Source organism: Oreochromis aureus, linkage group 5 (genome assembly GCF_013358895.1).
Source record: "Oreochromis aureus strain Israel breed Guangdong linkage group 5, ZZ_aureus, whole genome shotgun sequence".
Lineage (NCBI taxonomy): Eukaryota > Metazoa > Chordata > Actinopteri > Cichliformes > Cichlidae > Oreochromis > Oreochromis aureus.
The window spans coordinates 28,507,541-28,532,987 of record NC_052946.1 but is presented as its reverse complement, the minus strand read 5'-3'; the positions used below and the strand labels follow the sequence as shown (position 1 = coordinate 28,532,987).

The window sequence follows — 25,447 nt, the reverse complement described above, 5'->3', positions numbered from 1 at the left end:
AGGATGTGTACTGCCTCTGCTATGGTTGGGCAGTCAGCTAAACTCCTTCCCCACATCAAGACTCTGACGACACGATTCCCGGTTCACAGGTTTATTGACACAGGGAAAGGTGAAACTGTAACAAACAGTACAAGACATAATCACTGTACTTATTCACCATGTACATATATAACGAAGAAAATATATTAACCCAGTTTTTTAATATGTCGACATGCAATGTTCATATGAATTACTTCCCTTTTTAACTCAAATACAAACATCAAATTATGATTTTAACAAGTCTTGCTACAATGAATGCCTCCAATTCGTTTATCGTTCCCCTTTAACTAGCTCCATAAGCGATTGCTAGCGTAAACTGCATAAGATTGCATCATCATTAAACTTATAGAAAAATGAACTTACTTGAAAGAAAGTGGTCTATACATGCACATAAAATATAAAACAAGTTTGTACATACCCACAATGCTACCAAAGGCAAAGGATGTATGTGGATGCCACTGGATTTGTCTGACTAAGGCCACCATGCTGCACATGCCTTCTCCTTATTTCACAGACTTACTTCCTGTTTACTGACGACATCATGTCCTACTACCGACTACAGGTTTTAAGGTGGCACCAGAGAGTTACAATCGCATATTTAAACATTTAGCAAATCCAAGAAAACAGTCTAACTTAAAATAACTTTCAATATCAGAACACTCCCCGCCTGGCGTGATTAACGCCACCACACTTTGTCAATGACAGTTCAACATCTAGACATCTGAAGCCAGAAGAAGTACTATTTCTGTAATGGGTCTCACAAACAATGTTTCTCCTCCTGGCTTGATGACCTTGACCTCGACCTGGCGAACTTTACCATCTTTGCTTTGGAAGGTCTGTGTTACCAGACCAAGTGGCCACTTATTTCTTTGTACTTGGCTGTCCTTGAGGAGAACAACATCCCCTGACTTAATGTTTGGGTTAGATGACTGCCACTTCCTACGTGATTGCAATGTTGGAAGGAACTGCTTGCGCCACCTGTCCCAGAAGGTGTTGGACAGGTGCTGGACTTGTCTCCACTGATGCTTGTAGAGGTCAGAGGGTCCAAACTCTCCTGGAGGAGCAGGAACACAGTTTACCTTCTGTGTTAGAAGAGCAGCTGGTGTAAGAATGAATGAGTTGTCGGGGTCAGTTGTTACAGGAACAAGAGGCCGGGCATTAATGATGCCTGCTACTTCTGCCATGAAAGTTACCAACACTTCATGGGTAAGCTGCCCCTTGAGCTGGAGGAACATGGAGTCAAGAATCCTCCTGGCCAGACCAATCATCCTTTCCCACGTTCCACCAAAGTGGGAGGCATGTGGAGGGTTGAATGTCCAAGAGCATCCTTGGGCTGACAGGTAAGACTTGACACCATTGTGGTCGATGTTAGAAGGTATCTTCAAGGCCTGACAAGCACCCACAAAGTTAGTGCCTCTGTCTGATCGAATACTTTTGACCGCCCTCTAACTGCTAGAAACCGCCTCAATGCGTTGATAAAGCTGGACGTGTCGAGAGATTCTATGACTTCGATATGTACGGCTCTTACGCTCATACATGTGAAAATCACGGCCCACCTTTTGCTGTGTGAGAGGCCTCCTCTAGTCCGGCGTGCAGAAACACTCCAAGGACCAAACACATCAAGGCCAACATTTGTGAAGGAGGGTCTGTTGAGAGACGATCTGCCGGAAGGCTGGCCATTTTTGGCAGCTTACTGGAGCTCTGAGTCTTCTGCATGTCACACATCGGTAGATGATGCTGCTCACTTTTCTCTTGCCACCAACTATCCAAAACCCAGCTGCACGGACAGCCCCTTCCGTAAAGAGACGCCCTTGATGGTGAACTTGTTCGTGGTACTGTCTAATGAGCAGGGTTGCAATATGATGATTGCCTGGAATAATCACAGGAGTCTTCTCACTCTGAGCAAGACTCGAATAGTGAAGACGACCTCCGACTCTTAGTAGGCCATGTGCATCAATAAAGGGATCGAGGCTTTTCAGAGGACTACTTCTGGGAACCTCTTTGTGTATTATGATACATTTGATCTCCTCGCCATAAACCTCTTCTTGGACTGTTCGAATGATGATGTCTGAGGCTTGGGTGGATTCCTCAACACTAAATCCTGTCTTGCAAAGATGCCAGCCCTTACAAGGTTTGTTTGTTGTGATCATGTTGTAACAACTGGCAATATGTTTCAGATGGGTGATTGCACGAGTCAGTGACCGCCACGAAGAAAACTTGGTGAATCGTTGGGACCCAAGTTGCTTGGATGCTGTGGCAGTGCTTAATGTGGACACAAGCGGTCGGATGTCTGGATCCAAACCTGGGTCCACAAGATCAAAGGTGATGTCAGGGACATCTTGCTCTGGTTTGGACAGAAACCTGGGTCCACTAAGCCAGTTGGTGTCTTTTAAAGTGCCCGCAGCAACCGAACGTGTTGCATGGTCTGCAGGGTTCTGGTTTGTGGCCACGTAGCGCCACTGGCGTGGACTGGAGGATCTTCGAATGCGCAGGACCCGATTACTTACGTACACATAAAAACGCCTGGTCTCATTGCAAATGTAGCCCAGAACCACCTTACTATCTGTGTAATAAGTCACAGCATTAAGCTGAAGATCAAGTTCTGCTGAGATCAGGTCTGACAACTCAACAGCCAGTACTGCTGCACAGAGCTCTAATCTCGGGATTGTGTGCTCTGGACGAGGTGCCAGCTTGGCCTTTCCCATGACGAACCCCACATGATGTTTTCCAGCAGTGTCTGTGACTCTAAGATATGCTACTGCAGCAATAGCTTTTGTTGAAGCGTCAGAGAAAACACACAATTCTCTGTTGACAGCTGTCGATGGTGAAGTTTCAGTGTAGGGTCTGGGTATCATCAGACTTGACAACTCTGTCAGTGAAGCTCTCCACGAGGTCCAAGCTTCCTCCTTGTCTCGAGGTAATGGCGCATCCCAGTCACCATTCTCAGCAGTGAGCTCTCGCAGAATGGCCTTGCCTTGTATTACAACTGGTGCTACAAACCCAAGAGGGTCGTAGAGACTGTTAATGATAGATAAGACTCCTCGGTGAGTATAAGGTTTTGTCTCCTGGGAGACACTGAAGACAAAGCAATCTGTTTGAAGGTTCCAGTTGAGCCCGAGACTGCGCTGCATTGGTACTGTGTCTGCATCGAGGTCAAGATCTTTAAGGTCACTTGCATAGTCTCTTGAAGGAAAGGCTCTCATGACCTCCTTCTTGTTTGCTGTGATCTTATGCAGCCTCAGGTTAGACCTGGAGAGGACATCCTGCGTCTTCTTTAACAAGTTGATAGCTGCTTCGACTGTAGGCAGAGACTTCAATCCATCATCTACATAAAAGTCTCGCATCACAAAATGCTTTACATCAGGGTCAATATGGAACTCACTGACCTGAACGGATTGATGCAGGCCATAAATAGCCACTGCAGGCGAGGGGCTATTCCCAAACACGTGGACTGTCATGCGGTAGTCCACGACATCTTTGGAGAGGTCATTATCACGGAACCATAGAAACCTCAAGAAGTTTCTGTCCTCTTCTCTGACCAAGAAAGAGTAGAACATTTGTTCTATGTCTGCTGAGAATGCAACAGCTTCCTTTCTAAAGCGCATCAATACACCCAGCAGTGTGTTGTTCAGGTCAGGCCCGTCAACAGCACATCATTGAGTGACACACCATTGAATCGAGCACTGGAGTCAAAAACTATTCTGATCTTCTTGGGTTTCTTGGGATGGTACACACCGAATGTTGGTAAATACCATCGCTCTTCCTCCTCACCCAACGGAGGAGCCAACTCTGCATGACCATTTTAAACATCTGTTCCATGAAGCTAAGGAAGTGTTCCCTCATTTCAGGCTTCCTCTCAAAGTTGTGAATGAGAGACTTGAGACGCTTCAGTGCCAGAGGCCTGTTGTTAGGAAGCTGCTGACGTGGACTCTTGAAGGGTAAAGGGCTACCCAGCTGTTATTTGTGTCTTTCTGTAGTCCATCCTTCATTATTTTCATGAATGAAGCGTCCTGAATCGAAGGAGCAACTTGGTTATCCTCTTTGGTCCTCTTGAACAGATTGCATCCAAGATGGTCAACATCACAGGTGGACTCTTGTTCAGAACATGTTGGAAGATGGTCTGCAACCTGGATGGCGCTGTACCTTTCTTTAACACAAAACACATTAGGGCATGGGTTAAAGATAGATGGCCTTCGCAGCTCTGTGGTATTTGTATAGAAGGAGCTGATTGCTGATGGCCTATGGACACTGCCGAGACACACGTTGCCCACAACAACCCACCCCAGATCTAACTTCTGAGCATAGGGCTGGTTGTGTGAACCATTCACCTGTTTGCGGACTTTATGTACTCTGATAACGTCCGCCCTAAGAGAAGCATGATCTGGGCATTTGGGTCCAGATCTGGGATGAGGTGTGCCAGTGACTTTAAATGTGCATGATGAAGAGCGACATCAGGGGTTGGAATCTCATCCCTGTTGTTGGGAATTTCATTGCATTCTGTGAGACTGGGTAATGGAATGCGGACAGTCCCATCAAGAGATTCCAGCTCATAGCCACTTGCCCTCCTACCTGATGATTCTTTTACTCCTGCACATGTTCTCAGTATGTATGGCGCACTTGGGCTTTTGTCACCAAACACTTCAAAAACTGTGAGCGAACTAACGACCTGTTACTTTGCTCATCCAAAATTGCATACAGCTTCACTGCTTTTCTGTTCCCAGCTGGGTATACCTTCACGAGGCATATTTTGGAACAGGATCGGTCCATCAGATCTCCCCAAAAACTTTGTGCATTTGGCTGTGATGTCCGATTGAGGCAAAGTTTCAACTTCCTCCCGCCATGGTCTGGAGCAGGGTCCTTCACTTCTATCCAAGGTGCAGGCCCTGGATGTAGAGCTGTGTTGTGCCTTTCACTTTTGCACTCAGAACACTGCACTTTGACCTTGCAATCCCTAGCAAGGTGCGATGATGCTGAACAGCATTTGAAACACAAATTGTGCTCCTTCAAGAACATCTTGCGCTCTTCAATCGGTTTTTCTCTGAATGCACGACATTTGCGTAATGGGTGTGGTTTCCCATGAATGGGGCATACTTTTTCACAATCATCAAGCTTTGATGAAAATTTACTAGAATAAGAACTAGCTCTGGAGGATACGTCCATTTTACAGACTGAGATTTCTCTATGCTTGTTTGGCTGCCACGCTAACTTTTCAGTCCTGGGGCTGATGTCTGTCTGAGTGATGAAGTTGAAGCTTGGATCATTGGCAATGCTAGCCTCCTGGCTAACAAACTCTACAAAAAGGTAAAGGGCGGATACGGCACATGCTCTCGCCGTTTGTGCGATGCGCCAGCTGAAGCCCACTTTTCTTGCAAACGAAAGGGGAGCTTCTGCACGATTGGGTTGACACCTCTTGCTGTGTCAAGGAATGAAAGTCCAGGTAGGTCTCCTTCATCCTTAGCCGAAAGAAGTTCCATCAGAAGATCACTCAACTTTGTTAACTTAGCATAGTCTCGATTTCCTACCTTTGGAAATGTGTCAATGCGCTTGAAGAGAGAATCCTCTATTGCCTCTGTTGAGCCGTAGGTTCTATCGAGTCTTTCCCATATCATATCCAGCCCAGCTCCTGGATGATTGACATGAATTGCTCTGATCTGCTCTGCGTGTTCTTTTGACTCCTTGCCAAGCCACTTTAAAAGAAGATCCATCTCTTCACTCGCAGTCAAATCTAAGCCACTGGTTGCAGATAGAAATGAGCGTTTCCAGGCTCTGTAATTCTGTGGCTTGTCATTAAATTGAAGTAAGCCTGTAGACACAAGTTCACGGCGTGCAAGATATCTCACAAAATCATTTGGGTTGGGGCTGCTATAGCTGGCGTTAGGAGAAATGGGATAGGCTGAGGAAAATGCACCACTATAGTCATTTTGAGATCCGAGATTCCGGGTTGGAGTATCAAAACTGTGTTCAAATCTTACTTGTCGTGGCTCGTGAACATCTTCCTTACAGATCTGAACTCCATGTGAGCTGGGGAATGGCTCTGATTTTATTGGCGTAACACTTTCATGCCGCTGATGCTCTGTCTCTGATACTTTGCCTTGGTCCGCAACATACTGTTGTGTCCGTTGAGTAGTTTCTAGAGGGTCGGAATCTAGTACAAGGTCACAACTCGTCTTTCACTATTGATATCAGCTGCAGCTTCTAGCACTTCTGCCTCCGCAATGGCTGCAGCAGTTTCTTTCTTATATTCTAGCATTTGCATTGAGGCTTCCAATTTAGCCTTTTCTAGTTTTAGGTTTATTTCCTCCTCAGCATAAGAAAGACGAGCCTTTGCTGCTTCTGCACGTGCTCGTGCCTTGGCTGCAGCAGACCCAGTTGATGATGCACAGGAGTGCACAGAAGGAGCGTCGAAAGTGCGTTTTTGACATGGTTGTTTCTTCTGACTTGGATTAAACAATTTCTTAGCGAATCTCTGCTCAGATGTGCTAATTGTCCATTAGTTGATTGTGATGATGGTCTCCCTACCATCTGTCGGCGTTTCCACGTTATCTTGCCCGCTAGGAAGTGTGGTTTCACTGTACTGCCTCTGCTATGGTTGGGCAGTCAGCTAAACTCCTTCCCCACATCAAGACTCTGACGACACGATTCCCGGTTCACAGGTTTATTGACACAGGGAAAGGTGAAACTGTAACAAACAGTACAAGACATAATCACTGTACTTATTCACCATGTACATATATAACGAAGAAAATATATTAACCCAGTTTTTAATATGTCGACATGCAATGTTCATATGAATTACTTCCTTTTAACTCAAATACAAACATCAAATTATGATTTTAACAAGTCTTGCTACAATGAATGCCTCCAATTCGCTTTATCGTTCCCCTTTAACTAGCTCCATAGCGATTGCTAGCGTAAACTGCATAAGATTGCATCATCATTAAACTTATAGAAAAATGAACTTACTTGAAAGAAAGTGGTCTATACATGCACATAAAATATAAAACAAGTTTGTACATACCCACAATGCTACCAAAGGCAAAGGATGTATGTGGATGCCACTGGATTTGTCTGACTAAGGCCACCATGCTGCACATGCCTTCTCCTTATTTCACAGACTTACTTCCTGTTTACTGACGACATCATGTCCTACTACCGACTACAGGTTTTAAGGTGGCACCAGAGAGTTACAATCGCATATTTAAACATTTAGCAAATCCAAGAAAACAGTCTAACTTAAAATAACTTTCAATATCAGAACAGGATGGATACCAAATGTCTGGAAGAAGACAATTTAATGTAAAATATCCTTAAATAATAAGTACACAGAATGCGAGTCTTGCTGAACTTTGAATCAAATCATTAACACAGATAAAAGTTTCTCCCTTACTAGAGACAGTTGGTCCATTGACATTGAATTGGTAATTGACTTTGTAAGCTAATAAAATTTTATGTTTGAGGCTTTTCATTCCAGTGAGTTTGATTTGGATGTAGCGTTCCCAGCAGTGAGTCAGAAAATCTGCCCATAGCCCAAGAAAATCACAGTGGCTGCTGTCGTTTTTTTAATCTCAGCAGTTGTTCCATTATTCACTGACTACGGGGTGCTTCAAGATTTATCTCTACATGACATTATTACAGCTTGTCTGTCTCCCATTCATCTTATGATGACACTGGTTTCATTTTACAAATTACAGCTGAGCTGCACAATAATATGGCAAGTCGTAGGTTGTCGTTAAACTTTCAATATGTGTAGTAGATGTTGAACTGCTAATTAAGACAGAAGCTCTGTTTTACTTACACATTTCTCAGGAAATCACATTACGTATGAAGTTATGTCCTCATTTTCATGTGATTAAACAGTTGATCAATATAGGCTGGCTGAGACTATATGTATGTTAAAAGAAGAATTCTTTTAAAATAAGAATTCTTTTAACACAGACTGGTATTGCCGCATGTCAGCAAAATCTTTCATTCTTTCACACTATAAGAAATATTGTGAAATATCCTATCATACCTAATAGTTGCAAATGTCCTCCGTTTATCAAGTTTTCCAGATCAAACAGTGTTTCTCACACTGCCTCAAAGGGAGAAAAAAGCCTATAATTAAATTTCAGGTAATTGAATATTTCTACCTTCTGAGACATTTGAAACTTTTGGACTCAAGAAATTTAATTAAATCATGAGAAGCTGAACTGTATTTTAGTGTAATTTAATATACCTCTCTTTACTTCTGATTCTGATTCCATAGTTCTTTTTACTCCCTCCCTTTAATATTTAGATTCACTGAACCTGAGATGTACTATTTAGTCATTACATTGCACATTGGCCTTTTTGCTTATATCTGTCTCAATTTGTGTTTTGGAACTGGTACTCTGTATTTGCGTGCTAACTGCTCTTTTGAGGATTATTAGAAATGGACTCAATGATGGTGTGGATTCATTTTCTGGAAAGTTGAATTTCCTTACAACCTAAGACATTTCAGTGAGACTGACAATTAGATGGTAATGTCAGAAAATAATGAACATTTTTATTTTTATTGTATTATTGTAATATAATTACTATAAATACATTTCATGCTTCTAAAATAGTTTAGAATCTCTGCTGTAATACCTGTACTTTATACTTTATAATACTTTTGCCACATACATATGTTTGCAAAGCAGTTATTTGAATATAATTTTATGTACATTCTTCAAATATGAGTACATATTTGTGTTGTAATGTATTATTACACTTTGTGTACTTGGTGTCTTCCCAGTGCCTGGATCAGTGCCAATGGAATCTCTGCAGAATACGCCATATGAAGAAAAGATCTTCATGCAGTGGAAAGCTCCCAACGAGACCAATGGAATCATCACATTGTATGAGGTCAGTGAAAGACTTCAAAGAACATTAATGGGAGTTTTAAAAATGAACAGATGCACGGGTAGATAGATTGAAGGAAGGACGAAAGCAAGGGAGGGAGGAAGGAAAATGAAATTTAAACATCCAGTTGCTTAAAAAACATCAAACATGAAAAATAACAAATACAGATGTAATTGGGCACACCACAGTAATATTGTAACAGAATTATGGAAAGGTGAAAAACTTGTAGTGATGTAACAGTTTTCAATTATTCTAACCAATGTGCATAGTGTGTACTGAAGTACAAGTCATTGCACAAAAGTACCCCAAAAGAAGTGTAAATGTGCAGGGATGAGCGGCTCAGTGCTGGTTCGCAGTCCTGCTGAAAAACCAATATATGTCTTTCCCTGTCTCTTATATCAAGATGCTTTAATGATTAAACGTATGAAACACAGCAATTCTTTTTTTAATGCATGACAATATTTTCTCGAGTATCGGATCTTTACAAAAATCATGCAGACAAGTTCTGTGGTTGTGTTTTTGGATTTGCTTCATTATATTGACAGAGGGGTGCACGATTGTGTATTAGGCAAACTTGTCAGTTTTATATCTTTAAGCACCAAGCTAACTTGTGAGAAGTATTTGTTCATCTGCCTTTAAACTTATATGAACTTCAGTGACACACCAGTCTTAATTCATAGGGTTTAATGTGATATCAGCCCACCTTTTGCAGCTATAAAAGCTTCAACTTTTCTGGGGAGGCTTTCCACAAAGTTAAGGAGTATGTTTATGGGAATTTTTGACCATTCTTCCAGAAGTGCATTTGTGAGGTCAGACACTGATGTTGGACAAGATGGCCTGGCTCACAGTCTCTGCTCTGTTGGGTTGAGGTCAGGACTCTGTGCAGTCCCCTCTCCACCAAATTTTATACTTGTCACAATACAGTCAAACAAGTATTGTCCTGGCATTTGGTTCCACTTTGTCGTAATCCCAGCAGTTTATGTAGTTTTGAAAATCAAGCATCTAAAGCCGAGGTGCCTGTTATTGTTTTATGAACACGCTGGGGGGAGCCTTAAATGTCAGGATACTAACAAATGAAATGACTTAAATGTAAGATACCTACATTATTTACATATAAAGAAAAATCAATCCTCATTATTGTGGCGATCGTGGCTCAAGAGTTGGGAGTTCGCCTTGTAATCGGAAGGTTACCGGTTCGAGCCCCGGCTCGGACAGTCTCGGTCGTTGTGTCCTTGGGCAAGACGCTTCACCCGTGGTGGTCAGAGGGCCCGGTGGCGCCAGTGTCCGGCAGCCTCGCCTCTGTCAGTGCGCCCCAGGGTGGCTGTGGCTACAACGTAGCTTGCCATCACCAGTGTGTGAATGTGTGTGTGAATGGGTGAATGACTGGATATGTAAAGCGCTTTGGGGTCCTTAGGGACCAGAAAAGCGCTATATAAATACAGGCCATTTACCATTATACTTTCTAAGATGTTTGTTAAATTTGCCAAATTCAGCCTGTAGCACATCGAAGCTTGCTAACAGGCACAACATTCAAGAGCTTTTACTCCCTAAACCGATATCTTTCTGGAATTACACCACTGAGTTGTGACTACTGTAAAGCAGAGGGTTGCAAGCATGATCCCAGTTTGAGTCTGATCTTGTGTCTCATTTCACCTTGGCTGACCTTTTTTGCAGCTTTCTCTCTTACTATAGCTACAGAAACAATATTTGACTTGTTTGTTTCGAACCGAGATAGAGAGAGAATGCGGTTTAAGGAAAGAGAGGAACTCTTTAAAACACATTAATTTGTAAAACTAATTAGATAAGTCATGTTTAACGATATGAAATAAGACAAGTTAAGATGAACTGAGAATAAAATATATAATTTTAAAAAATGATGTTCAGATTAATGTGGTGTTTAACTGAGGCACTCTTCACAATGCAGCTACAGCTGTTCAGATTCAGATTTGTCACTCTTGGCATCCCATTTCTATCTCTCTGAGACTGGCTTGTTGTGATGTGTTTATTTCAGTACTTGTTTTGTGCTGTGTTGTATATACTAATTCCACCAAAACGAAAGCTTTGTATAAACACTTGGGCAATAAGTCCCTTCTCATACTGCATCTCAGAGTTTGTGGATGGGGTTGAATTCCCTAAATGAGGGCTTGAAACCAGTCTAGAAAATGTTGTTTTCTGTAGCATTACGATTCTCTTCATTTGTACTAAGGGGCTATCCCAAACCAAGGAACACAGCCCCAAAGGAGGCTGTCATTATCCTTTTGGACCTACGTACATACAGTGTATACTGTGTGTACGTATGTACATAAGAATGTATATTATCCATTAAACCGCTGTCTTCCGGTACAGCTGGATTGGGCTGGAGTATATACCAGCTAAGATGGGGCGAGAAAAGGGATATACCCTAGATAGGTTACTTATGACAGGGCTAACACAAACAACCATTCACAACCCACATTCACACATTTTGGCTTCTGGACTTTTGTAGCCAATTTCAAATCACCAGTTTAACTAATATTAATGTCTTTGGACTGTGGGAGGAAGCTGGCGTACCTGCAAAGTTCTAACTCCACAAATGGATTCAAAACCAGGACATTATTGCTACAAGGCAATGGTACTAACCATCACACCCCTGTGCCTTGTCCATTCTTCTGCTCCCTAGTGCCATATAGGAGAAAAAAATGCAATAATTTAAAAAAACCTTTTTAGCCAGAGGTCTTGTTTGTTTTTCATTCATATGGTCTTATTTTAAAACTAGGTGAAACAGGGAAATAAAAGAACAGTCTTTTCTCTCTAACCACTGACAGTTCATATTAGTATAAAATATATTTTTATCCACGAATAATTGACATATATGACCATAAATTCATGATTTAATGTAAATTATCATAAAGGGAAAGTAGAAAGTCTAAGTTGCAAGATAAAGTGGGAGAAAGACAGTCTTTTATACAATGTTTGGAATTGAGTGAGATAGGTGTGTGTGTGTGTGTGTGTGTGTGTGTGTGTGTGTGTGTGTGTGTGTGTGTGTGTGTGTGTGTGTGTGTGTGTGTGTGTGTGTGTGTGTGTGTGTGTGTGTGGACGTTTATTTGGGTTGAAGTTCAGTTGAGCCCTCTATCTAATGAATTATTGACCCGTTCTTGGTCTACTGTCTGCCTCTTATATCACTGCATCAAGGAGCTACCTCACATCAAGACCTGGAAGGGCTATTATTGTGTGCACGCCTGAAAGTGAGAGAGAATGAGCTACCAAGGAAGGAGATGTTGCTCTAAAAAAGACCAACTAGTCTCCAAATGTGTGTATTAAGTGTATGAGGACTTTAAAGTGTGTAACCCATAAACTGTGAATAAAGGATAGATGTAACGACTATGACATAACCCACCAATTAGTGAAGGTCCACATTTAAACACTGAGGAGAGTGTTCTGACCATCAGTCTTTTTTTAAAAATATATATTTATAAGAGATGTGGGATAATACTGACTGAGAAACTGAGAAAAGTATACCCTGACTTATTCTCTCCTTAACTATAATAAATAAAGACTATAAATTCATCAGAAAAGGTAGTTATGTCATCCATAAATCTAGTAACCAGGAGGTTTGTTCTGCCACAGACAACAACACTGGTTTTTGTCTTTATAACCTGACAGAATTCATTTTCACAGATAGAGTTACAATTTTTTTTCACCAGAAAAAGGTAGAATATTTGCTGTAGTTAAATATTAACCACACACTAAACAGATGTTACATTTATAAAGCTAGGTTGCTGTCGTTTAGATTAGTAACTAACATATTGTATATTTTAGCTGTAGATTATTCCACTTGTCTTGCAGATTTACACATCTTGTAACACAGAAGGCAAATCTTATTTTAGGAGCATCTTCCAAACATATAATTATCCCTATTTTCTCTCAAACCCCTTATACTTACTACCATCAATCTCCAGTCTCTTCTCTCATTCTACACCTCTAAAAGACCCCTTAGTACCATGTCTGACACTTCCATTAGACCTCAACCCAGAGCCTGAAAAAACAAAACAAAAAAAATGTCCTCAGTCTGTGAACCTCCTTGGGACCATCATCAGTTTCACCTTGTTTGATATTAATGAAATCAACACCAATCTAAGCTCTCTGCCCTCTCTGCCTGGTAGAGGCGGCACGACTCAGCATCATCTGTTAAACATATCAGAGCCTCAACATAATGCGCTGCTATTAGAGATAATTACTATAATTGCAGCTATTGACAGGATTAAAGGCATCATCTGCAACATCTAAAGGGCCTCTTGTTGTGTCCTATTCTGCTCTGTTGTCTCTTGTGTGTTCCTTTTTTTCCCCTCTGCATCCTTTTCAGGATAGAAACCAGATGAATTACACCTAGGACAAAGAGGGGGTTGAGGAGTATGGAGAAAAACTGGGGGGTGGGCTCAGGGTAGATTTGTGGAGGTGGCAAATGGTGCAGAGAGATAAGGAGAATGGGAAGAAGGAAGGCAGAAGTGAGAGAGAGAGATAAAGCATTCAGTGAGCAAGTAGAAATCTGACCAGAAGACATAGTTCTTACCATACAGCAAGATTACAGAAATTAATCAGTGTGCAAATATGATCACTCCATCTCTTGTATCTATTACCGTAATTGCAGCTAATTACAGGATTAAAGGACACATCTGGGTAAGATCTAAAGGGATCCCCCACTCCTCCCCCACTCCCTCTGGTGCTCCATTCATTTGAGAAAATGAGAATAACGTCTGGAGAAAAAGGGATGCAAAAAGAAGGGTAATGTTTGGTTGCAGGTGAGGTAGGAAAGAGGAAAATAAAACAGCATATAATTTATTAATATATATTGCTCAAAAAAGAGAACATGCCATACAGTCAAGTGAAAAAGAAAGTTTTTTCAGTAGCTTATAGAACCATCTTCATCTTCAGGAGCAATAACCAACTGAGAAGTAGTTGGTGTGAGGTACTTTTTAATAAAGGTTGTTGTTGGTGATCATTTTATCAAATGCATTTGATTACCAGCAATTGGCTGCAATCATCCTGTTAGTTCCTATGGAAGCAGTAAAGATGTACATAGTTTTCCACAGGACTACAAAAAGTCCTGTGGGAAAAAAAACATTATTGATAATACTGATTCATTTGTTAAAATGTGTCATATCCAGTTTTTAAGTTGATAATTCTCAGTTTTGGACATTAACTCTTAGATCCACATCTCTTTGCAGATATTGAAATACATAGTAACGTCAGACTAACTTAATACAAGGTATTATTCTAATCTTCTTAGATTGGTATGGTGCATTTAATTGGCTCTTAATCTGACTATTGTGCTTGTATTAGCTGATATTTATCCCCAGTAAGAGTACTGTCAAGAGTTTATTTTTAATAAGACATTCTTCAGGCTGAATAAAGACACTCAAACAGTTAGAATGTAATAACATTAACGTGCACGGGTGAGAACTCTGACGAGACTCACGCACGGGTGAGGACTCTGGCGAGACCCACACCCTGAGTGCAGGCACAGTTCTTTATTTATAGGTTACATCGCTGCGTATGCAAATACGTCACATTTCCTCTTTACAAATTCCTTTAAACCAACAGTTGTATATGTGTGTGTGTGTCTGCTTCTTTCTAAAAGACGTGGCGCTGACTTAATCTTTTGTGGTTAGGGAGTCGCGCATCTGTTTTCCTGTTGTGGTTTAGGTGCCTCATCCGTTTTCTATTGTAGTCTGGGTGACCCGCATCTGTTTCCTGCTTAAACTATATGTATTGCAGAGTTCACTGTCGGGTTGCATGACAATGGAGCAATACATCGAATCTTGTGACATGGGAAAGTACAGCAAATTCTGTGAAATATATAAACACTTTACAATATGCTTGAATATTAAAAGATAATAAAACAAAGAATAAAACACATAAAAACATAGAATCTCATAACATTCCCTCCTGTTGTTAATATATTTCACTCATACTTCATAGGCTTCAGTAGACAATCACTTGTTTGCACATTTTCAATTGCTACGTCATGTTAAGTACAAGAAATTCTTACACACAGTCTTCTTCTTCTTCAGTTGCTATGGGACTATAAGCTTGTGCCAGGAAGATTCCGGTTGCAGTGTCTTATTTGGATAAACAAAAGATACACCCTGCTTTTCTGGGACTCTAAGTCTCCATAGGCAGACCATGGTCATGGATCTGATTCCACAGGATGAGGACACATCTTGAGTGATGGGTTGCTCTTCTGGTTTTGCAGGTTGGACTGATCTTCCTTTACTCTACCGGGCAGGTGGGGCTAGGTCGGTGCTCGGGCTACAATGGGGTTTCTTCAGGTCGACCAAGTTCACCAGATCACCTAGTGTGTCGACTGAAAGCGAGAAGTCAAGAGGGCGGGATGTACCCAATCTGCCCTCTCCTCCACTTACAGATCACTAGATGATAGGTGGACTGGCGTCTGGGCTTGTGTCCCTTGTACTTTTTTTTTGGCGTGGCTCTGGTGGATCCACGAAGGTCTTTCAGCGATTTTGCACGCTGTCGGTGTTGTGAGCAGGACCTGATAAGGGCCCTCCCACCTCGGTGAGCTCCAGTTTTTCCTCTGGAGAACCTTGATCAGGATCCAGTCGCCTGGTTTCAACCTGGAAGAGACTGGAGAAGAATCATTCGGCAGTTGGTTGCTCAGAACTATTTCTTTGTTCTCTAGCAGTTTTGTCATCCATTCTGCTAGGGTTGTTTCTCTAACTGATTTGTCTATTGGTTCACTGGTGATGGGCAGAGGAAAGGGTCTACCATGTATAATTTCAAATGGTGTCAGCTTCTGCAAGCATTGGGTTAATCTCATCCACATTTTTACTAGGCCTATACACTCAGGCCATGGCCTTCCTGTTTCTTCCATGCATTTTCTAAGTCTCTGTGCCGTTAGTTCTTTCCGCTAGGCCGGCACTTTGAGGATGGTAAGCACAGTGATATTTGATGTTGAACCCTAGTGCTTCAGAGACTTTGCTGATTTCCTCATTGACAAAGTGTGTCCCATTATCTGATCTTATCAGAGTGGGGATGCTATATGTTGGAATAAAATGGTTACATAAGCATTTTGCTGAAGTTTCGAAATTTAGAGTGTAAAAGTGTTTTGGAGATTATATCTCCTATCCCTCCTGTTGACGCATGGAGAGTAACTCCATGTGTCACTAAGGCTGCTGTTTTGTGTAGAGATTTTGGAAGTATTGGTTTTCCTTCACAAATCATCAAGTCGTCTTTTAGTTGCGCTCCGCATTTCAGCCATTTCTTTTACTCAGCTGTGGGAGCTGCTTTTTGTTCATCCTTTGTCAATAAAATTGTTTCCCTTTGTAATTTCATAGTCATTCTTCTGATGTGCTGCACACTTGCAAATTGCTAAATGTCGCATCACATGAGGAGTTTCCTCCCATGTAAACAGATGTGTGCCATGATAAAACCTTCTCCACACACTAGAAACAAAAAACTAATTTCAACCGTTGTTACATCTTATTCACTTATTTTATAACACAGTTATTTTTCAAATCTAATATCAATCAACTAATTTGCATATCAGTTTATAATGCGCTAAATTGACAGGTCAACAGAAATGCACGTTCAAAAGATTATCACAAAGAGAATTTCCTCCATACAGTAAATTACTTGTGTTGCATCAATCAAACAGAAAGCATCTCACAATTTATTGTATTACCAACTAAATTTATTGTCTGGTCACTGCTTGGTCATACCAGACTCTCTCTGTGTCTTTACTTTTCCTTCTCTGTTTTCACAAACGTTTCACCTATTGTCCTGCAAGCTGGAGAGTTAAATGTCAGTAGTGGGTAAATTCAGCAGTTGATAACAAAACTATTAAGTTTTTTTCCTGTTTTAACACCAATGTGAGATATAGAGGCGCACATATAGTGTGTGCTCTAGTGTAAGCTGCTCTTCATTGCATGTATGTGTGTTAGCACGCTTGCATGCAGGGCCTCTGGGCCTGTCTCACCCAAAAGGGCATTTTTCAACAGTTGCCTTTCACTCGTGTGTGTTAAGAAAGGCAAATGTGCTTGTAGCAGTTGTGAGATTATTATGCTGTCATATATTACATTATACCTGTAATCAAAATGAGTGAATCATAATACTGCTGGAGGCCACATCATACTTCTTAGTTAAAAGAATTTGAAAATCATTAGATTTATTAGGTAGGTTTGTATTATCCTATACTACTGATTCACTGCTGATTTACTGTGAGTGAGTTACACTGTTTCATGACATTTCATACTGCCGAGTTATGAAGAGAATATTGTATTCAGAGAGTAGGGGCCTTTCTCTTTTTTTTTTTTTTTTTTTGTTGTGATAGTAAAGAGAACAGAGCACATGCCACGGGAGCGTCACCCCACCCTTGGTGGAAGCAGAAAAACAGGGAGCCAAGGTCATAACTCAGGCTCACAAAGAGTCAGAAAGAATGTGAATACTTAGTTTTGTGGCTGTGGCGCATTCTGTATAGCTTCTTTTCTTTGTTTAGTAGCTTTCTGCCTTTACCTGAGGGTGTGCCCTAAGCATGTGACTTCAGGTCTCCGTAATTGGAGTTTATTTAAAGATAAACAAGATGATTTCATATATTGCTCGCAGATCATGCACTAGACGATATGTTGCAGTATTAGCCTGCTTCAATACTTAAACAAAACATCACTCTTTGTTTTATTATTATTATTATTATTATTATTGTTATTATTATTATCCTGTCTCAAAACAGAAAATTAAATTGTAGTTGTTCTTGGCTGAGAAACACAAAACCTCTCTTTTTTTCTTCTTTTTTTCAAAACAAGAAACTAAGTTTTAATCTCTCAGCCTTGTCACATAAAACAAAACAGATAACCCAGCTCTCAGCTGGCGCTGGACTTTATCATCATCAAGGACACAAAAAGAAAAAGAAAAAGCTGCTGCCAGAAACAGAGCAGAAGTGTGATGAAAAACTGAGCTCACAGACAGCTGCATGTGTGACCTTTAATATGCAGCTTCTGCACTAAAAAACAAATACAAATTAAAAAAAAAAAAATGTGTAACTTGCTCATCAGCTTGTTAGTGTCCACATATTTAATTCATTTTATTCAGCTTCTCAAACCTGTAGCTTTAGCTGTTGTATACAGGGTTTGGCTTATTAGTTGTTAGTATAGGTTTGCTCTTCACCTTAACAAAGTCTCATCTAAGATGACAGGTTTACAAGCAGGTCAAGTGTCTCTATGCACCTGATTAGTGTAGTTATTTCCTTATTTTCTTCATCTCCTATATCATTGTACTGAGTTTGAGCAAACCTTAAGCTTGATTTAGACTACTTTTAACAATCTTCCACCTCACATCATAACTGACTGAAGTGCCTCTTCCTATTAATAGTATGTCATTATTAATGTTATCATTGTATTGTTTTTCCTTTTTTATAACAGCAACAGTATATCACAATACACTACTTTACTACTAATATACAATAGTATATTGTAATAGTATATATACTAATATACAACAGTATATTAGTTTATATTTTATTATGTATCCATCACGGGTCTGTGTGAACCTGCAGCTTCACACCTTCCCAAGCTGGAGACATTTCCCTTGGCTGAACAATGACACAGCCTTAATATACCTTATGCATGTCTCTTTTTTATTTGATATATTTTGTGTGAATTATCTGGTTTCACGCATTCTATTCATTCAGCTTGGTTGTCTTCCCAATTTTGTTTCATTGCTTTAATTTAAGTCAACCTTAATTTAACCTTTTGTTTATTCCACTTCATTCCTCTTTCCATGCTTTAAAATATTACAACTCTTATGTATGTTTTGATTTCTTTTTAGCTTCCTTTTCAGTATTTATTTCTGCTTGGAGGGTTTCTTTTAATTTAGTTAATGCATTTTCCCTCCCGCGTGGGACATTTAGTTTTCTTTGGATTTCTCCATTTATATGCACTAATTTCTCCGGCGCCTGGACATTTCTTTTCTAGCCACTGCTCGTCAGCAGTGAGTTTTGTTGCCTTATTTCCCATTTTGATTTTGTGTTATTAATACTACAAACAGAACTGTGTGACCTTCTCTGGTATTAGAGTTAGGGGAGGTTATTAAGGCAGCCTTCTACCCTTGTCCTAATGTCAAGGGCGGCCTTAATTTTATGCGATGGAGCGCAACCTTTTCCCTTCCTCACCAGTATTTCAGTCGACACAGGAAAACAATAGAAGTGGTGTAGGGTCCTACTGTCCCTCTTCAAATGACACTCACTTCCTCTTTTTAAATACAAACAATTCACATACGCTGCAGTGTAATCCTATTTCAATTGACACTTTCCTTTTCCATTTACTCCCGGAGTAAATTTTGTCGACTACCAGCTTTTTTTATTTGCGAAACGAGTCACCTCTGGACTGCCAGTTTAGTCTTACAAGCGAGTCTTTTAGACTACCAGCTTTTTTTTTGCTGCGAAACGAGTCACCTCTGGACTGCCAGTTTCGTCTTACAAGCGAGTCTCTTTTTCAACTGCCAGTCCCTACAGGACGAGTTTTTTCCCTTGGAAAAGTGTCAATCTAAAAGACGATTATTTGCGATGTGTCTTTGAGTGTTAATATTCACCTGGTTATGATGATATAAGTGCCGGTCAGAGATTCCTCCTCGTTCCCCAGGATCGTGGACCTCTTACTAAGAACGCTGGCCAACCCCGAATTCACGTGGTTGGTCTTTTCTCCTTCATAGGAAAGAGGCTGTCGACAGACTTCAGCGCTGGCTCTCCACGATGTCAGGAAACGCACGAGGTCACTCTGTTGGAGCATAATTCGATGTCCAAAATCCGCTCGAAGGACCAATTAAATGTCAAGAGTTTATTTTTAATAAGACATTCTTCAGGCTGAATAAAGACACTCAAACAGTTAGAATGTAATAACATTAACGTGCACGGGTGAGAACTCTGGCCGAGACTCACGCGGGGTGAGGACTCTGGCGAGACCCACACCCTGAGTGCAGGCACAGTTCTTTATTTATAGGTTACATCGCGTATGCAAATACGTCACATTTCCTCTTTACAAATTCCTTTAAACCAACAGTTGTATATGTGTGTGTGTGTCTGCTTCTTTCTAAAAGACGTGGCGCTGACTTAATCTTTTGTGGTTAGGGAGTCGCGCATCTGTTTTCCTGTTGTGGTTTAGGTGCCTCATCCGTTTTCTATTGTAGTCTGGGTGACCCGCATCTGTTTCCTGCTTAAACTATATGTATTGCAGAGTTCACTGTCGGGTTGCATGACAATGGAGCAATACATCGAATCTTGTGACATGGGAAAGTACAGCAAATTCTGTGAAATATATAAACACTTTACAATATGCTTGAATATTAAAAGATAATAAAACAAAGAATAAAACACATAAAAACATAGAATCTCATAACAAGTACAGATTTTCATCAGTCTTTCCAACCATCCCCATGCACTAAGCACCAGTAAAACCCAGTTAATTGCTTATATGTAACCTTCTTTTTTCTAAAATAAAAAATCAATAAGCAATTTTTGAGCAAGTCATTTATTTAAGGTCTTTTCTTCCCCTCCTTGGAAGTTTACAGTGAGTTCAGTGCTGAAATATTTATTTAATTTTTTTTAAACATTGATATTCTGAAATTTGCATGGTAAATTTTAATTGGCACTCAGTTTGGTCGGTAGATGTCAGGCAGTTAGAATTTTTTCTGCAATTAGGTTAAATGTTGGAATCGTGAATATTGGCCTTAAAACTGTTAATTTGAGAACTCTTGATGGATTTTTATTTTTAATGTTCTGCCGGGGATGGAAAAAAGGCTAACTTAAATATCTTTGAAAAAGAAAGCCAGTGAACAACTGAAGGCTTCCACTGTAACTGGTTTATATGAATCTATATTTTCCCTGCAACTTTACCAGGCCTCTGTGAGACCTCAGATAATACACAGTTATTGATGGTTACTGAACTGAGCAGAGGTGCACTCAAAAACACACTTGCACACACACAGATCATGGCCCTGTCAATCCCTTCTTTGATTGCCTCATCAGACCATTCAAGCATCACTGGTCCTCTCTGCTAGTCCTCACCTCCCTGCTGGTCTCTGCAGAGTTATTTCTGAACCCCTGCTTGTTAAACAGATGCTGGTGCTAACATTGATTAGAATCAAGCAGAGTAGCAAATCACGGTTTGACCAACTAGCAAGTGAGAGCATTTTATATTTAAGTGTAATATGCATTGGAATATATATATATTCCATCAGTAGTGAAGAAACAGTTTGTGTTTCAGATTTATAGCCTCCTAGAAAATGCTTCAGGTATATGGATAATAAAAGTTAATATGGTTCCATTTCATTTTCTTAAAATTAATGTCAAGCATTAATTGAAAAGTTACTAATTTATAAATTTAATTAGTCCTTAACAGCAGAAACTGTAGATCAGAAATCAGTCACTATGCATTCTTTTAAAGGCAACAATAAATGTATCATGACTCCCCAACTCCATGCAATGATGCATTTCGGGTCTGACCAACATTCCCAAAATCCAGCTGCAACATTGGGGTAAGAATATGAGTGTTTCCTGACAAACCTCTGAGTTGTTTAATCCAACACGCCAAAGAAATTGGTGACTAGTATGGTATGTAGTTATTCTTGTCTGGTCCTGTGCACAAATAACTTTACCTTCCAACTCTCTGCGGATAGAGGTTTTAATCAATCACAAAAATAAATACTGGCAACCAGTCTGGCATTTAATTCAGTTAGTTACTCTGTTCCAAGCCGTGGATTTCTCTAGATACAGCTGACCATGTAGTACAGTAACATTCTCTCCCCATATTGCCTGTTTCTGAACAAAGAAATGATTCTTTCTCATTAGGAGAACATCAGTTGCATAGCATGATCTTGGTATTCGTTCTCTCTACTATTTACTGAGGAACAGAAGTGGCTTACTTCACCTACATAACCTCAAAATTCTAATGGTGCAAGCAAGGTTATTATCCCATGACTGAAATTGAAAGGTAATACTTTAGTCATATAGTCATGCTACAGGTTGGGAAAACTAGCTTCTAAAAGATTCTTTCAGATAATTAATAAACTGATTTCTGACCAGTTGATGCCATATCAATAAGTGCATGTAAATTCTCCATTGATGTTATCCTCTCAAGTATCGCACCAAAGCATGTGACAGATCTGCCACTCCCCTATGATGTCAGTTTTGTGTTTTTTCCTCAAATAAGTTTTAAAAAAAAATGGACGTAATACAAACAATGGATGTAATATAATTAACAATTAAAAACATGGCAAAGACCCAAGTCTCCTGTAAAAGTGCAACAAACCCCATGAACTTTAAATATGGGGTTTGTCATTATTTCAGCAAACTTTCATGCTTATTGTTGAAGCCACCACCCTCAGTTATTGAAGCGAGAGTGGCCTCCCACTGACCCACCAAAATCTTCATAGAGGATATCTACCTGGAGTATCTAATGAGTGATAAAAACTATTTCTGCTTAATATTAATAATATTCAAAGCAGCCTATAAGTGAATTCAAGGAAAAAATATGAGTGTTCTGACATAAATGAAAAAAATACATAAAATCAAATTCAAAATTACAGATTTTGTAGAAGAAATACAAGAACAATAAAGGAACAGTCTGTATTTTGCAGCAAAATACATTGAAGTCATAGTTGCCTAGTAATTCTAGACTTTGAGTTATGACTTATGCCATAGAGCATTTAATATAAGAGATGAAAAGACAGGTTAAGGGAAACTGTTCACACACATAAATGCCCCAGGGCTGCCTTCTTTTTTCCACACGATCTAAAGTATTTCAGAAGGCGAGGAATATGGGAAGGAAGGGAAAAAGAAAGATGACAGAAATAAAAATGAACAAGCATGCAGATCTTGAGGTTTTTTTTTTTTTCCACTTTCACAGTGTAAACAGAGCCAGAATCAAGACATAAATGCTAAAGAAGCAATCTCATCTAAGCCATTGACTTCTATCCATCTTGTGTTTTACCTTTCTCTTTTCTCTCTTTCTCTGTATTGTTTTTCTTTTTGTCAATAATGGGTTATATTTAGTGTAGCTTGCAAGTCCTTAAGCTGATGACCCCATTTACTCTGTCACTCTGCCTGTCTGGCCTGTAGGGGTATGGCCTAGTATCACTTACACCTTTGTCAGTCTATGTGCCCTTCACTACACTGCATGCAGCCTCTTTTCTTTTGTATGTGTGTATTTGAAAGATTTAATGATTTTACTTTATCATGGTGATATTCACACCATAACACTATATTCTAAAAAACATTTCACTAACAATAGAATTTCTTTGTGATTTTTTTTAAACATTTTACAATATGCTACGAGAACATATATCCCAATTTGTCACAGTTTTTCAACTGCAAATTCATGTCCTCAAACTTAAACTTTGTCGGTATCTGATTTATCCAGTAAGATAAAGTTATCTCACTAAAAGCTGCCATAAATGTTGCAATGATGGAATCAGACATATCAGTCTGCGAATGAATGGGGTCATCTTTGCAATTAAATGTAATCTATTTATGATAATAGAGCAATTTGCTGTATTATCAGATAAATGTGCTGTCTACATAGACAGAAATGCACATTTAACCATTGTTTTTCTGCCCAGCAACCTTCCTGCACTATAGGATTATTACCAGAATACAGCCAGCTTGTAGCCACTTGAGTCGAATGCCCTTGAGTTAAGACTCATTCTGACTGATGGCAACATATTGGCAGGTCTTTGTATTTATAAATTAGATAGCAATTATTCGCAAACCTTCGCAAAGTCTCTCTAAGAGTGATTGCAGTTTGTCCAAATCAGACTCTGACTGTTTGCATCAGTTTGCATTCTGTTGTGCAACCTATGCAATTACTTTGTGATCAAAAGTGGTTGTGAGCATGCAACACCCTCAGGCTCTGGCAACCTTTTAGTCACCACAAGATACAAGAATATGAAAAAGAATCCCCACAATCACCAGAAAGCAACTGATTTTATTTTATTTATTTATTTTTTGGTTGATACATGAAGGTTATTGTCCTATTATTACTCATGTGGGTATTTGTACACTAGGTGTGTGTTCGATGTTGGATTGTTTTTCGGTTGAACTGAGTTAATGTGTGTTTGTTTGGCTCATTTCATGTTATCTCAAGATGTTGTTACATGAAATGAGCCCTGTAATCGATAGTATTCTCAAAGCATTCAAATTATTTTATTAAAATCTTGATATTTCATGTCCCCGTATCAATACAATATCGTCATGCAAAATATTGCAATACTATCCTGTACTATTTTTTTTTCCCATCCATAGTGTTCAGTATCTTCCATATCCTCTAAATCCATGAAAATAAGCAACTTGAACTTTTGCACTGATAACTAATTTGTACATAACAGCAGTATAGAAGAGTTTTCCAGTTTAACTCTTTTTTTAGTAACTAAAAATCCATGTTTTGTTTATTGAAAGACTTGGGTTTTCACTTTTAGAAAAAGTTTTTTTTTTTTAATTTGAATATATCTATTCAGGATAGTCAGCATCAGTTTGAACTGCAGTGTTCTGAAAAAGTGCTACATTAAAAATGTAGGGGTCATTGAGCTCCAAAGCCAGTGGAATAATTTTATCATCATGTCAAAACAATATTTCTAGTAGAAAATGAACCAAGAAACTTTAGCATTAAAACTAACTGAGCAAAAAACACATTAACGTCAGGCAACACAGTAAGCCTATCTAAGCGTACCATGCAGGCCTTGTTGCTACACAGCTACTCCTTTAATACTTGCACACTTCCAAGAAAAATGAAAGTAAATGTCCCAAAACCAAAGTCACAGTAATTATAAGTAAAACAGAAAACTTTGTTGGAAGTAGAGAAAAACTTCAGATAAAACAACTGCCAAAAAAAAAAAAAATCCTATTAGGCTTTGAGTGAGGTTATTGGAAAAGCAATGTTGTCTGCTATTTTCAACTTTGGGGAATTTTTTTTCATGTTTATATGCCCCTAAATAATACAACTACAGGTATTCGTGATAACGTGTAATTACAATAATTAGGGGTGTCATGATCCCTACTCACATCTCAAAACTCGCTCTCTCTCTTTTTCTGCTTTTTCTGCTGTCTTTCTCTCTCTCTCGCTCTCTCTCTCTCTCCGTCACTCCCCCGTTTTTTTATTTTTTATTTTTTTGGTCATAAGCACAGAGTGCTTGCTAGCGCTGTCCTTAGACAGTAAACGTGGCGAAACTATTGAGGAAAAAACGCCGCGTATATATTGTTTATCACGACTCTGGTTTTACGTGGCCTATCAACACAATTTATAAACTGGTATATATCTCCTTGTTGCTTTGTCTTTAAGTGGTCATGTGATTGACTTACCACGACTACTTTATTCTTCCTCAGTCAAACAGCAGCACTCATGCGATTGTTTTGCCCCCCTGAGCTCCAGGTGCTAGACAGTGATCGTGATTACCGTCCGCGGGAGCGCGCAGCTGCTTAAAGCTGTAGCGTCCAGATTACTTACAGCTACTTCTGTGCAACTGATATAAGATGCGGTAAGCTGAACACAGCTTCAACCGTCTGTTTGTT

At 39.7% G+C, this 25,447-nt stretch overlaps 1 protein-coding gene and 1 long non-coding RNA gene across 5 annotated transcripts in view; one reads left to right on the top strand and one right to left on the bottom strand.

Annotated features, from left to right (window-relative positions):
* ptprt (protein tyrosine phosphatase receptor type T) overlaps positions 1-25,447 on the top strand; it is a 313,011-nt gene that overhangs the window by 143,786 nt on the left and 143,778 nt on the right. For all 4 annotated transcript variants that reach the window (XM_039612110.1, XM_039612109.1, XM_039612108.1 and 1 more), the window contains exon 11: positions 8,795-8,904. In XM_039612110.1, coding sequence (XP_039468044.1) covers positions 8,795-8,904 — 110 coding nt within the window. The remainder of the gene's footprint in view (positions 1-8,794; positions 8,905-25,447) is intronic.
* On the bottom strand, positions 12-7,292 carry LOC120440203. The gene is made up of 3 exons (XR_005613068.1): positions 7,058-7,292; positions 6,559-6,718; positions 12-115 (listed from the first exon to the last, which is right to left on the bottom strand). It is a non-coding gene; the product is annotated as an uncharacterized LOC120440203 (long non-coding RNA).